We start from the raw sequence: 13,624 nt of genomic DNA on the forward strand, positions 1-13,624 counted from the left end.
AGCAACCACAAACTGGCTCACAGCCATCTGTAATGAGATCTGGTGCCCTCATCTGGCCTGCAAGCATACTTGTAGGCAGAACACTGTATGCATAATAAACAAACAAACAAAAAGCCTTTCCACAAACAACAAAAGCCCAGCACTGAGCAGCTGCTTGGGTAAAGTGCGTGGAAGTGCGTTCTCAGCTTGTCCTTGAAACCCCAGTGTGGCCCACAGGGAATAAGCCATTAGGACTTCAGACTGGTAGAGGCATCCTCTCCTTTCTTCCTACCCCTTTACCTTCCCTATTCCCAGCCTTCCTCCATGGCTCAGGCTAATCTCAGCTGTGCCCAGAAAGTGTGCTTATCTAAGTGGCTGGTGATAGCAGCCTGAAGGGCCCTCTGTCTTCACAGTCGTCCAGGAAGGGCTGTTTTCGCCTCCAGCCACTGACCTCAAGCCCCGTACTTATTCACAAAACCCCCGTGTCCCCATTCCTCACGTCCCAGCAGTTCTGCTGGCCTTAACTTTATTCTTGGTTCTATTATGAAATTCTATTAGCGGTGGCAGTGCCAGCAGTAGCATCTGCCAGAGGGCTCTTTCTTCTTTTCTAACTCGGCCTTGAAGACTGTGCTGGTCAAAAATCCTCAGGGGCTCTGGATGTAGAGTAAGGAATGTGCTTAGCAGGTACAAGACCCGAGGTCCAAGCCACAGCATCAAAGTTAGCTCATGCCTGGTGAGCATGTGTCACCTCGTGCCTGGTTAGCATGTGTCAGCTAGTGCCTGGTTAGCATGTGTTAGCTCGTGCCTGGTTAGCATGTGTTAGGTCGTGCCTGGTTAGCATGTATTAGCTTATGCCTCGGTAGCATGTGTCAGCTCATGCCTGGTTAGCCTGTGTCAGCTCGTGCCTGGTTAGCATGTGTTAACTCGTGCCTGGGTAGCATGTTGGCTTGTGCCTGGTTAGCCTGTGTCAGTTCGTGCCTGGTTAGCATGTGTTAGGCTCTGGGTTCAGTCCCCAGCATCAAGAATGAATGGAGATGAATGAATGAAGAATGAATGAATGAATGAACGAATTAGTGAGTGAATCAAGCTCCTTGCTGTGATTTGGATATTGTTTTGAGTTCACATGTTGGGAGTTTAGTCCCCGGGAGCGGAAATGGTAAAAGAGCTGAGGTCACTAGAGGAGCAGCACTGGGAAGGGATGGTGGTGACAATGGTGGGAGCCTTGAGTGCCTGTGAGGCTGAACTGCTCTCTGGCATGCTGACTGGCAATGTGATGTCCCACTGGCATGTACCGTTGCAGCCTTCCAAGAGATCCAGCAGACCTGAGTTGATACTGGTGCCCTGCCCTTGAACCCCAGAACTGTGAGATCCTTTTCTCAAAGATGAGCTGTGTTATCAGAAAAATGCCAAATGCTACACCCAGTCAGACCCATCTCCTACCTGTCTCCTGGCTATTTCCATCCTTTTTGTTTTTTGGGTTATTTTTTTTGGGGGGGGGGTCTCTGTGTAACAGCCCTAGGTGTCCTGGAACTAGCTCTTGTAGACCAGGCTGGCCTTGAACTCACAGAGATCTGCCTGCCTCTGCCTCCTAAGTTCTGGGATTAAAGGAGTGCGCCACCACTGCCTGGCTCCTTTCCATCCTTTCTATTCCCAGCTTTGGCCTTTGATCATTTTACTGAATGACTAAGATTCTGTTTGGATCTGGACTGTCTTTCAAAGGTTCCCGTGTTGAGATTGACTCTCATTCATGGTATTGATGTGGGATTTCCCTCTGTACACTGTGAATATGATTGGTTAATTAATAAAGAAAACTGCCTTGGCCTGTTGATAGGGCAGAACTTAGCTAGGCAGGGAAAACTAAACTGAATGCCAGGAGAAAGAAGCTTAGGGAGAAGCTATGTAGCCCTGCCAGAGACAGACACCCAAAATTTTATCAGGTGAGCCACAGCTACATGGCGATACACAGATTAATAGAAATGGGTTAAATTAAGATGTAAGAGTTAGCTAATAAGAAGCAGAGCTAATGGGCCAAGCAGTGTATGTTTCTATACATATATATTTAAATAATATAGTTTCTGTGTGATTATTTTGGTTCTGAGCAGCTAGGACGAACAAGCAGTCCCCCCCCAACATGGTGTTAGGAGGAGGTGGTGAAAACCTGAGGTGGGAGGAGCTAGGCTACTGGGGGCATGCCTTTGAAGCAAGCGTGACACTAGAATGTCACACTAAAGTAGCTAAAAATGTGGAACGTTTTCTCATGGGTCTATGATGTGACTTAAATTTCTTGGACTTTTGGTCTTACAGCAATGCATGAGCCTGTTGTTTTTCTCCTCTGTGGTGGAGTCACACTGCTATACAGTACTATGGCAGCTCTAATTGTTGACTTGATGCAAGCTAGGACAACCTGGGAATAGAGCCTTGGTGAAGGACTGTCTAGATCATCTTGGCTATGAGCATGTCTGTTTGGGATTATTTTGGATGCTTTAATTGGTGAGGGCCTAAAAGTGGATGGCGCCATTCCCTGATTTGGAGCACTAGACCGTGTAAGAGTAGGGAAGGTTAGCTGAGTAGGAGGTGTTCATTCATCTCTCTCTCCCTGAATTCTCGCCTTGACTTCTCCTCAATATTGTGCTAAACCCACCCTCCACCTGCCGGCATTCCGTCATACATATACACATGATACACAAATGCATCTTCAGAGGCATGTAGTCCAGCCAGTCATACACTTGATAAAAGTTGCTTTTCATTTTATTTAATCTCATTTCTTTAAAAATATTGCCTCGTTAACTAGACTGTGGAATCCTGAAGAGGAGAAACTCTATTACATACATTTGTTATCTTAGTGGATTAAAAGGCTGGACCGGGGACCTCTGAAACCCTTCCCAACGGCTGAATCAATGATAATTATGATTATGGGCAAAGACATGGAATTCGTCCACTAAGGGTTTCCCAGAAAAATGTAATCAAATCACTTAGATGAAACTTACATGAATAATTTTTTCCAAAGGCACAGGGCAGACAAGTTTAGTACATGGTAAACAAAAATATGGTTACGAAATTTCATTCTGAGTGCATTATGGGAAGGGGTGTGTTGTTAACCTGCAAGCTATGGCTACTCTTAGGACAGTGCATGGGAGGTTGTGGCTGTGTTTATTCTTTTCCAGGGTGCATGGGTTGTCTGCCTGACACAGTCACCCGGTTATTCTTCAGACAGGGCTACTAGGGTTTCGATGCTGCTTTTCTGGAGTAGCTAATATGTTGGGGGCATAGCCTTCAGAGTGATGGAGTTGAAATGGCAGATTCTTCAAGACAGGTAGGTGGCCGACTTGACCCTAGCAGAGGGTAACTAAGTGATGGGAGAAACATCTTTGGAAGGAATTAACGTGGGCCTTTAGGGACTGGATCAGTTCCCACAAGAATGGGATGTTACAAGGATCCTGACACCTCCCCATAGTTCTTCGAAATTGGTCCCATTTGTACATCTGCCCTCCTGCTGCAGGAAATCCTTCATCCAGTAGCCTTTAAATTACCCTCCCACTTGGGCTTGGCCTCTTATATTATAAATGTAAAGTGTGAGCTCTCTCTTCTGGCTGCTGGATTTGATTGCTGTTCCCCGTTCCAGCAGAGGACTGTGATCTGTGAGTCTACCCCTAAATAAATAACCCTCCAGTATACTCAGTTCTGAGCTAGCGTGAGATTTCTTTTTAGCATCAATCATCACCATCCTTTCTGCAACTCCTGCCCTGGGTTAACACCCTCCATGAGCTCCACATTGAAGTTAGGCAAAAGCTAGTGATGCATTCAAACCCCTGGAAATGTGAGATAAATAAAATTATCTTCCTTATAAGTTAACAACCTTCAGGTACTTTGTTATAGAAACAGAAAACAGGAGCAGACAGAATTCATTTAAATTAAAAATTTTAAAAGATTATGCCCCTAATAGTTTTGTGTAGACAATCTTTGAATTTTTCATTTTATTCCATGTTCTCGTCAAATGAAGCCACATTTTCTGTCTCAGCAGATTAGAGATTTACTTTGAAAATGAGAGAAAAATAATAAAGTTTGTACTTTAAGGGCAAAACATGTAATCATTCTACATTTGGAAGAAGAACTAGGCTCAATGCAAAGCGAATGAATGATTCAGAGCTAGCAAGATTGCTGTACACAAAAGGGGTTAATCTGCACGCCTGCAAATGGCTCCTGGGAGAGGGTTTTGGGAGCAAGAACACCTGTCAGAGGTGAGAAGAGGTGGTTTCTGAAGGATTTGGGTCGGGGCAGATGAGATTGGTATAACAAAATGTCCACATCTCCTTGGTGGTAAAACTCACTAGGGGCTTTTGTTAAACCATGTTGGTTACTTGATATCTTCCAGAAGAAAATCAAACATTGGTCTGGGAGTTTCTAAAATAAAGAATCTATTGATTCCTTCTCAGGGAGATTTAGGAAGCCCTGGAGTTTGGAGGACTTCTGCTAATGTCCTAACCCTACTGCTCTGATGGTGTCCCAGAGTCTACTGGTCTACCTCTCGATACTTTCAACAAATGGATGAACCTCTCAAAATAATGTTATGCCAGTAGAGAAATATTAGCTAATTACATTTCCTCCAGCAAGAATCTTTGAAAATGGTTTTCTCTAATCAGGCAGTGTCTGAAGTTTACTATAAATTAATCTATATTTAGCCATTTAATTTTCACTGTGGGTTGAAATGGACATGGTGTGAACTTGGCCACTGAAAGGAAGCATGCCTATGAGATCAGGAAGAGGTCCTAGGGAACATGCTGGCGGCTGCAGGGGATGTGGCAGACTTTCCCCTTGAGGCCTCTTATTGAAAATGATTCTGGCTCCAACCTCTCAACAGCTCTGAGCTTCATGGGAGCAGCTACTGCCAGCCTGTCTGGAAGAGGCCTAGGCCAACTTGCTGAGGGACTTTGTGCAACAAACCTTACAAGTGGTCACTGGTCTTTTAATTTCCTAGCAGCAGAAAAGGGGAAATAGGGTCTTCCAGAATTGAGCTTTTAGATGAGTTTTTATGTAATTAATAGCAGTATTTCCCAGAGAGTAGCAAATAGACCTGTCTCAACCACTTTCTGCTGGAGGAAATGGGACATTCCAACTAATGACCGCGGAGTCCCTACAGAAGCAACCGGCACACCAGATGTTAATCTGTAACCACACTGGGGGCCTCTCTCGGTGAGAGGTGGGGTGTTGAGGCAGCTAAAGCAAGTTCCTGTCACATTGAGTCATGTTAAAAATGCAGATTTGCTGCTGGAAAACCAGCATAAGGTCTGAGGTCATGCATGTCTAACCTCCTAGATCAGTGGTTGTCAACCTTCCTAATGCTGTGACCCTTTCCTCTGGTTCATCATGTGGTGGTGGCCCTCAATCGTAAACTTGTTTTGTTTCTACTTCATAGCTGTAATTTTGCTCCTGTTACGATATGAGTTGTAGTGCAAATATCTGATGTGTGACCCACAGGCTGAGAACTGTCCTAGGGGATGCTGTGGATCACTCTTCACGTAGTAGCATCTGGATGAATGATTTAAAATTCCAGACGATCCTCAATGAGATCTCCAGAGGCACGGAAGGGAGGAGAATAAATAAGTCTACATAACGGGAACTGTAGATATGTCTCAGCGGTTGAGAGTGTGTATTGATCTTGCGGAGGTCCCAAGTTCGGTTCCAGTGTCCATCCCAGCAGCTCATAACCATCTGTAACTCCAGCTCCATGAGGATCTGATCCCCTCTGCTGCCCTCCATGGATAACTGTCCTCCCACACCCCCACATAAACACACATGCACACACATAGTTAGAAATAAAGCTAAGTCTTCAAAGGAAGAAATCTAGAAAGGGAAGAGCAAGTCTGAGAGGGGCATGGTACGGAGCTCCACAGCCCTGTCTAGGTCACCGAGAAGGAGGCATGAGAGTCAGTAGCATGAGCCGCACATGAGGGCAGCACAGGCCTGTGGGAATAGTCACGCCTTCTCTCTCCAGTTGTATGAAGAACGAATGAAAAGCTAGAGATCCATGGTTCTACATGCAGAAAGTGATGTCACTGAACTGATGTCTGATTTGGGTGTCAGGAGTTTTAAGGACTCCCTAAGTGATTCTGATGTGCATCACAATGGCTGTCTGCTTTCAGGAGGGAGGGTGATCTCAGAGGATCCCCCACAAGCCCAGCCAATGTGAGATAGGACTTCACGGGTAATCACTGGTGAAGCCAAGTGCGTTTGCTTTGTACGTACTTCAAGAGAACCACACAGGAAGGTGTATTAGAATTAGCTAAAGGACCAGAATTGATTGGGTGAATGTATATTATATATACCATAGTATATGTGCTATATAATCATATTATATCATATATATCCTATAAACTATATTGTAAACTAAATATAGTATATATACTAAACCATTTTTTTTTTCCAAGACAGAGTTTCTCAGTCTGGAACTCACTCCGTAGACCAGGCTGGCTTTAAACTCATAGAGATCCACCTGCCTCTGCCTCCCGAGTGCTAGGATTGAAGGCGTGTGCCACTACTGCCCAGCCACTATATATATATATTATATAAAAATATATAGTATATGTATATACTATATAAGGGCCAGTCTAATAAATCCCCTTTTAATATATATAATATAAAATATATGAAAATAATATACAACACAAGGTACATGCTATATAGCATATAATATATGCTATACAGTATTCAATTATATAATTATATACAATTATGTTATATGTAATTATCATATACTATGACTATACACCATAACACATGATATAGTAATACATATACAATATATTAAACACAATATATTGCATATACTATATATTATATGTCATGTGCCATGCATTATATATCATGTATTGCACACACACATAGATGTATGTATGGGGATTTATTAGACTGGCTCCTAGGAGGTGGCTCAGATAGTCCGCAATGGCTGTCTGTAAACCACATTAGGACTACTGAAACACTCAGCCTCATGGACCCAACAAACACCAGAGTCTCAGTCTTTTCATCTTCAGACAGCCTCCTCTGTCCTCAAAGCTGCAATAGGCATCTCTCTCTTCTTCCAGTCCGTGTCCTTTTGGTGGACAACAGCTGGGAAAAGCTGTTATTAGACAGGCCAGCAAGGTGGCCATCTCTGATCATGTCAGCGGGGTCCTTTTGGTTCACACACTTCAGACATTTGCATGTGGACAGCTGTAAGGGCCTTTATTCTGCTGCACATGCAATGCAGTCTTCATTTCCTCCCTGCACTCTGACTGTCCACGGATAGGTGGCGCCACGGATCCACAGACGGCTCCAGCTTGCCTACTGCTTCACTGTCTGTGACTGGACATCTCCAAGGCTGCAAGATGATACAGGAGGTGTAGCCCAAGTCACACCCCATCAGAGAGGTAGCTGCTGTAAACCTCAGGGCAAAGGCACATTTATTTTTAAATGAAGAAAACTAGCATTTTGCTGTATTCCAAAGCCATTTTTTTTTTCTATTTTGAGGCACTAGTGTTGGCAATGAAGTCCAAGAGAACATGCATAATCCCTTTCCATTTACGGGACTGAAATGAACAATTATCAGAAGGCTAGGGATCGGGTAGCTCCCTGTGGATGTAGACTGAGCTATAAAGCAGGCTTCCTGCTGTTTGCAGTCACCCTGCCTGTTGGATTTCATCTATAGCAATTAGCTCTGACTGGGCTTTCCTCGGTTCGTGCACCCCTTGGTATTAAGTTCAATCACACTCCTGTCAAATTGTATAATTTTAATTTTAGAATACACGTGCAAGTCAGGGCCTTGACCCTTGACCTCGGGTTCCAGCACTGAATCTCTGCCTTTGGGCTGGTGGGAAGCATCAGTCACGAATAGTTTCCCTGGTGGATGAGCAAGTCTCCCTTTGAAGTCTATTTTGTTTGACATTTAGAGGATTATCCCGTCTGATATTTGCCCTCTTCCCATGGTTGCACATTTAGTGGGTGTTCTTAGGAAAGCCATGTGGGATTTCTGAGTCTGCACCAAATGCCACCTGTCCTAGTGGAGGCTAGGGAGGATGCCTGTGGGAGGAATGTCATGGTTGCTGACAGGATGTCACAGTCATGGGTTATGAACTCTGCAGGCAGAGAACAGGGGAGACAGAATATTCTAGTGCTGTGGAGGGCCAGACCTTCTGTCAGCCGGGATCACAGGAAAGAAGGCAGCCAGTGCGAGGTGAAACACTGGAGAAGCAGAAAGTGAGAGACTGGGAGAGGATGCTGCTCTCCAAGAACGGACAATGAGAGAGAGAGAGAGAGAGAGAGAGAGAGAGAGAGAGAGAGAGAGAGAGAGAGAGGAGGGAAAGGGAGGGAGAGAGCAAAAGCAGTTACACAACAGTTTTGTGAGCACACCACAGCACTTCGCTAGGGCTACCCGTGGGTCTGCTCTTGATGCCCAAGGAAACTTTCAGTTAGGACTCCCGAGGAATCCAACATATTGCATTTCACAGATTTATACATCCAGGGCTTTTACTTCTTACTTCCCCTTACTACTTGGCATAAGTCTTTGAAGTTCTTAATTTAATTTTTGCAGAGTCTAAATCTAAAAGTCTGAATTCTGAGTCCGCTGTCCTGAGGAACTCCTCCAAGGGAGCTGCGTGGAGCAGCAACAGTGGACATGGAGGTGGGAGCCTGAGAGGTGGAGACATTTAGTCACTCGGTTTCCTCAGGTCCCTCTCAACCTCCACCCCCTCCTCTGCAGCTGTTCTTGACGGGGTAGGCATTTCTTAGGAGGTCTCACGGCAGTACGGCAAGGCAAAACCAGGGGCCTTTAGGCTCCATGATTCCAAGATAAAGGGATGATTTTAGCTGTGTGTGAGCAGAGAGGGGGGCAGTTAGTTTTACCGGAGGGATCCCTAGTAAAACACATGGCAAATGTCTGGTGTGCCTTGACAGGGGCTGTTCCCAGAGAATACCGGTATGTGGGTATGAACTGGCTTAGGGAGACCCAGCCAGGGTGTGTTATTGGTTGGGCAGGATGAGGTTGAGATGGAAAAGCATAGAAAGGGGTGGCAGGATTTCTGGATGTTTAGTAAAGATGCTCACTGTGCATCCTAGGATTTGGTCCCTAGGACCACGTTGGAAGAATCGAGGACCAACTCTTGCAAGTTGTCTTTTGACTTCCACCCATGTGCCGCAGCATGTGTTTGCCTGCATCTTCTTTCTCTCTTTTACACACATAAATAACAAATAAATAAAGTCTTCAAGCAGAAGGGGCTGGTGTCTACTCTTTCATGAGGTGCATTTTTCTGCTGTTGCTATTGTCTGTGGATGCCAGCTTCTTCCGTGTTTGCCTATGGACTCAAACCAGCAGCTCTCTGGGAGGCATTCAAACATTTGGCCTCGGATGGAGTCTCTATCGTTGGTTTCTCTGGCTCTCAGGCTGCTGCTTCTTGCCTGGAGTAGTAACCAACTTCTTTGGCGCTTCAGCGTGCAGACAGCTTCTGTGGGACTATCTAGGCTCTAATTGTGTAAGCCAATCAAATAAACCGAGTCAGACAATCCTATTTCCTGCTGGTTTCATTCCTCTGGAGACCCCCGACTCACACAGAAGGCAATTGGACCTGGTGAGAATCCCCAGGCTGTGAGGGGAATCAGATTCCCCACCAGACAAGCTTTTCCTTTTTCAAAGTCACAGCCCAGTCTGTCCAGTCTCCTAGCCACTCCCTTTCTCGGTCTGCGCTAACAATACTTAGTGATGAAGAACTGAAGAGAGCTGGGAGGTGGGATCATTGTGCACCTGCAGTCAAGAGCAATTTCAGCTGGATAACGTGACCCCCTTCAACCCTGTCAGGACGCCCTCCATTTGGTTGCTCTCGGTCCACAGCGGCTGTCCAGCCCTGGCAGCCCTTCATCTCATCATGGATCACAGCTAATAGGGTCTCGGGACTGCAAGCAAGAAGCAGCAGCTTGCTGGCCTGCTAGCTCAGCGTTCATTTATTGGCTATCTTCTGAGGCAACCATTGAATTATACAATGCTAGGGCTGGCGGAGCCCTAATAAATCATCCGCTGACCCCATATTTTACAGGTGTCGGCATTTACACGGAGAGGTTAAGTGCTTGCATAGGGTCCCCCAGAGAGGCTAAGGTCAGAACTCAGGTCCCCGTCAGCCAGTTCACCAGGCGCTCCTCCACACCCTGCTATGGGCAAGGCGAAGATGACAGATCAGTTTATATGGGCATTAAAGTGGAAAGATAGACACACGTTTGCCCTAAATGCTTTAAATTAAACAATAAGCACCCCAGACGGAGAAAAGGCAGGCACCGGGGCAGTGTTTAGAGAGTGAAATTGGAAAGCAAGGTTGTAAACGCTTTCTTCCTAATGGTGATCGTGTTCGGGAAACACAGGAGAACGTTGCAGGAGGGGCTGTGTTTCTTTGCTTTGTGTTACTGTATCATAATACTACAGACTGGGTGTCTTATTAGGAAAATAATTGTATTTCTTGTATTTCCGGCGGTTAAAGACCCCATTTCTGGGGAGGGTTTAGTGTTATGCCCTCCCATAGCAGACGGTGGGAGGCAGGAGCAAGGGCAAGGAGGGCCAGAGGCATTTTCATAACAAAACCACCTTCTTGATCATTGACGTGGTCCCTTGATTATGACATGAGTCCGTCGCTAAGCATCCTGGCTGTCCCCACCTCGCACCACTACCGCTCTGAGAGTGAAGCTGCCAATCATAAACTCTGGGGCCACATTCGCGCCTCAGCAGGGTGGAAGGGACTTGCTATGGATTTTGCTTCCCTAATATATTTATTATTTAATTCTCATTCTTCTCAACACCCAACATCTGGGGTCATCCTTCGTTTTCCCTTGACCTATTCATATCACACCGGAAGCCCAAGTACGGCCAGCTTTTTTACCCAGCTATGGTTGACGCAAGACAACACGGCAAGCTTTGACTCCTCCGGTAAAACTGACTAGACCATCTGGCACTAAATACTGGTATTGGCTCTTCGTAGGAAGGCTGGCCCTGCGCTTGCTGTCTTCAAAATAACATAGGAGAGAAAATGGGGTGATGTTTTGAGAACAAGAGGACAATAACCGCTTTTTTTGTTTTGTTTTGTTTTGTTTTGTTTTGTTTTGCCGTTGTTGGTTTCTTCGCCCCTGATTTCAAGTCAAAACCTCACAAGGTGACAGGACACTGGCTGGCGACTTAGCAGCAACTGATTATCTCTGACTGGTCCTATTTGCAGGTGCCAGTTAGCCAAGCTCCTAACTTCTCCCTGACAGAATGTGGGAATAAATGTATTAGACTTGAGTTCTAAAAATGTACTTGTTATAAGTTATTTGGAAATGAAAGCATTTTCACTTATTTTTCTAGTAACTCACAGAAGCTGCTGCTAACACCTCCGTATGATGTCCGTAACTAATGTGCTACCCCAGGGTCGTCCCCGGGCTGCTTGCCAGCCAGGGAACGTATGGAGGTATCGGAACGTTGGAATGCTCATCATTTTCAGAAGGAATGGCCACGCGGTCAGCGGAGCTGTGAAGCAAGAGAGCCGAACTCTGTGTTTCTTTTCAGTTCCGAGGGCTAGATGATAGGTTTGTGTGAAAGAAATGCCTCATGGGTACATGAAGCCCCTTTGTGGATAGCATGATCATGACCTTGCCCCTCATGGCTATGTGAAATGTGCTTACAAATGGGAAATTTATGCCTGCTTTTTCTTTTGATGATGATCAGCCATATATCTGTAATCTGTTGTAAGGAGGACCCCTTCCATACCTAAACTAAGATTGAGTTATTACTCCAAATTCAGGGGAAAAATGGTTGAGTTCGGAATGTTGCTATGGCCCCTTAAATCTTACCCTTAACAAAATAATTTGACGAATGGGGCCAGTAGTCTCCACGTTCAAGACTGGTGGAGCCCCTCTCTACTGCGGAACTCTCTGTCACCCGGTGGACAGTGTAGCAGCCCACTGTTGTTTGGAGGAAAGAGAACACACAACCTCAAGCTCCGTGGCAGCTGGCGTCTTACCTTCAGGTAAGTGTAGCCAAGGTCGCAGCCCCTCAGACAAATGTTTTCACAGTCAAGGCTAAAAGAGGACTTAGCTTTCATCGTCTAGAGATAGAGAGCCTGGTGGTAGCGTAACTAGGTTATTCGTTACTTGCACCCAACACTCTTGATTCCTACAAATAGTACTCTCTGCATCAACCATAAGTGCAAATGGCGTTTACTCCCAAGCCTGAACCTTTAGCCTTTTCTTCCCTTTGGGAAGGCTCATATTTCTTCAATGGCGGATGGATCGCTTCTGTTGTTGGTTTAGAGAATGTTGTTTGCATTAGAGAAGAGAATGAATGAGAGCTTCCAGACACATTGATATTTGTGGTTGAGGTTAGCTGTGCAGTGCCACCAGCAAGCCGGGCTCAGAGCATTAGCTGCACTTACCCGTACTGAACAACACCCATGAGAGGACCGTCAGGGCCAACGTCAAGAGCCTGGACAACGTCCGCTAAGAACTGCTTCTGGATCTGGAAGCGGCGCTTGCCGATGTTGGCGCTCCCATCAATTAAGAAGGACAAGTCAACTCTGCAGTCTGTGGGATGGAAAAAGATGCTGTGATTCTGTTCGGGTCTGAGGGTTTCTATCGGGGCATCCTCTCTCTCTGTGTTCCCACCTAAGGCTTGCACGGCTCCCTTCTAGGCATCTTGTGGCTTTCGTTCACTACAAGCCCAGAGAATCCACTGAGAAGAAAGTGAAAAGAGGTGCAAACTCCATTTCCCCGAGGACCAGGGTCCTGGATCCCTGGGCTTGTTCTTGTTTCTACACCTGCTTTAAAATTCTACGGCTCAGTCACCACTGTAGACTTCAGAAGACAGTGACACCCAACGTCACTTGGGAAGAGCCTCAAGATGGATTCCCAGGCTCAAACCACAGAAGTGCAAACGCCTAGAAGCCATGGGAAAAAGGCTCAGTGGGTAAGGGTGTTGCTGAGCATGCATGAGGAACTGAGTTGGGATCCCCAGCATCCAAATGAAAAGCTGAATGTGGACTGTGCTGCGTGGGATAGAGCCAGGATGACGCTGGAGCCTGCCAGGCAGCCGTGCTAGGCAAAGCAGCAATCTCTAGGCTCAGTGAGAGACCCTGTCTGCCTGTCTAAGGGAACGAGGTGGAGAACAACAGATCAGGTACATGGCATCATGCACATGGTGAGGGTGCCTGCACATACATGTGTGCTTAACTCCCCATCCCTCACACGCATGCCCACACAAGCAAGGAAGAACAGACTCGTAGATGTGAGAATTTGCCATGACCAAGTGTCAAAAACTTGTGGTCTTTTATTTTCACCCTTTGTCAAAATTTGTGGGGTGTGAAAGAACCCACAAGGCCAGAATGGAAAGGGTGGGAACAGGAATTATAGAATTAGAAATAGATAGAATGTTCCTCACTTCCCTAGGTGAAAGAGTGGAGGAAATTATCCACATACATTTGTAAGACAGTTTTATGACTTTGCTGAATCCCTCCCCATTTCTATTGTGAAAGAGTAGGGTAGATAGATGTTCAGGGATAGAATGTCTGACCTTCTCAAATAAACCAGTGTTCCCTTGTCCCCTGGGGTTGGGGTCTAAGGAACACAGAGTTTGCCTGAATCCCCAGGCACAATAAAACCATATATA

The 13,624-nt window shown here is 45.8% G+C and overlaps 1 protein-coding gene across 2 annotated transcripts in view; it reads right to left on the reverse strand.

The window, feature by feature from the left end:
• Window positions 1-13,624, reverse strand: part of Vit (vitrin) — a 116,631-nt gene that overhangs the window by 10,364 nt on the left and 92,643 nt on the right. For both annotated transcript variants that reach the window (XM_050163541.1, XM_050163540.1), the window contains exon 10: window positions 12,396-12,543. In XM_050163541.1, the coding sequence (XP_050019498.1) occupies window positions 12,396-12,543 (148 nt within the window). The remainder of the gene's footprint in view (window positions 1-12,395; window positions 12,544-13,624) is intronic.

This window comes from Alexandromys fortis, unplaced genomic scaffold (assembly GCF_014885135.2).
Source record: "Alexandromys fortis isolate MF-2015 unplaced genomic scaffold, M_Fortis_MF-2015_v1.1 scaffold_136, whole genome shotgun sequence".
NCBI lineage: Eukaryota > Metazoa > Chordata > Mammalia > Rodentia > Cricetidae > Alexandromys > Alexandromys fortis.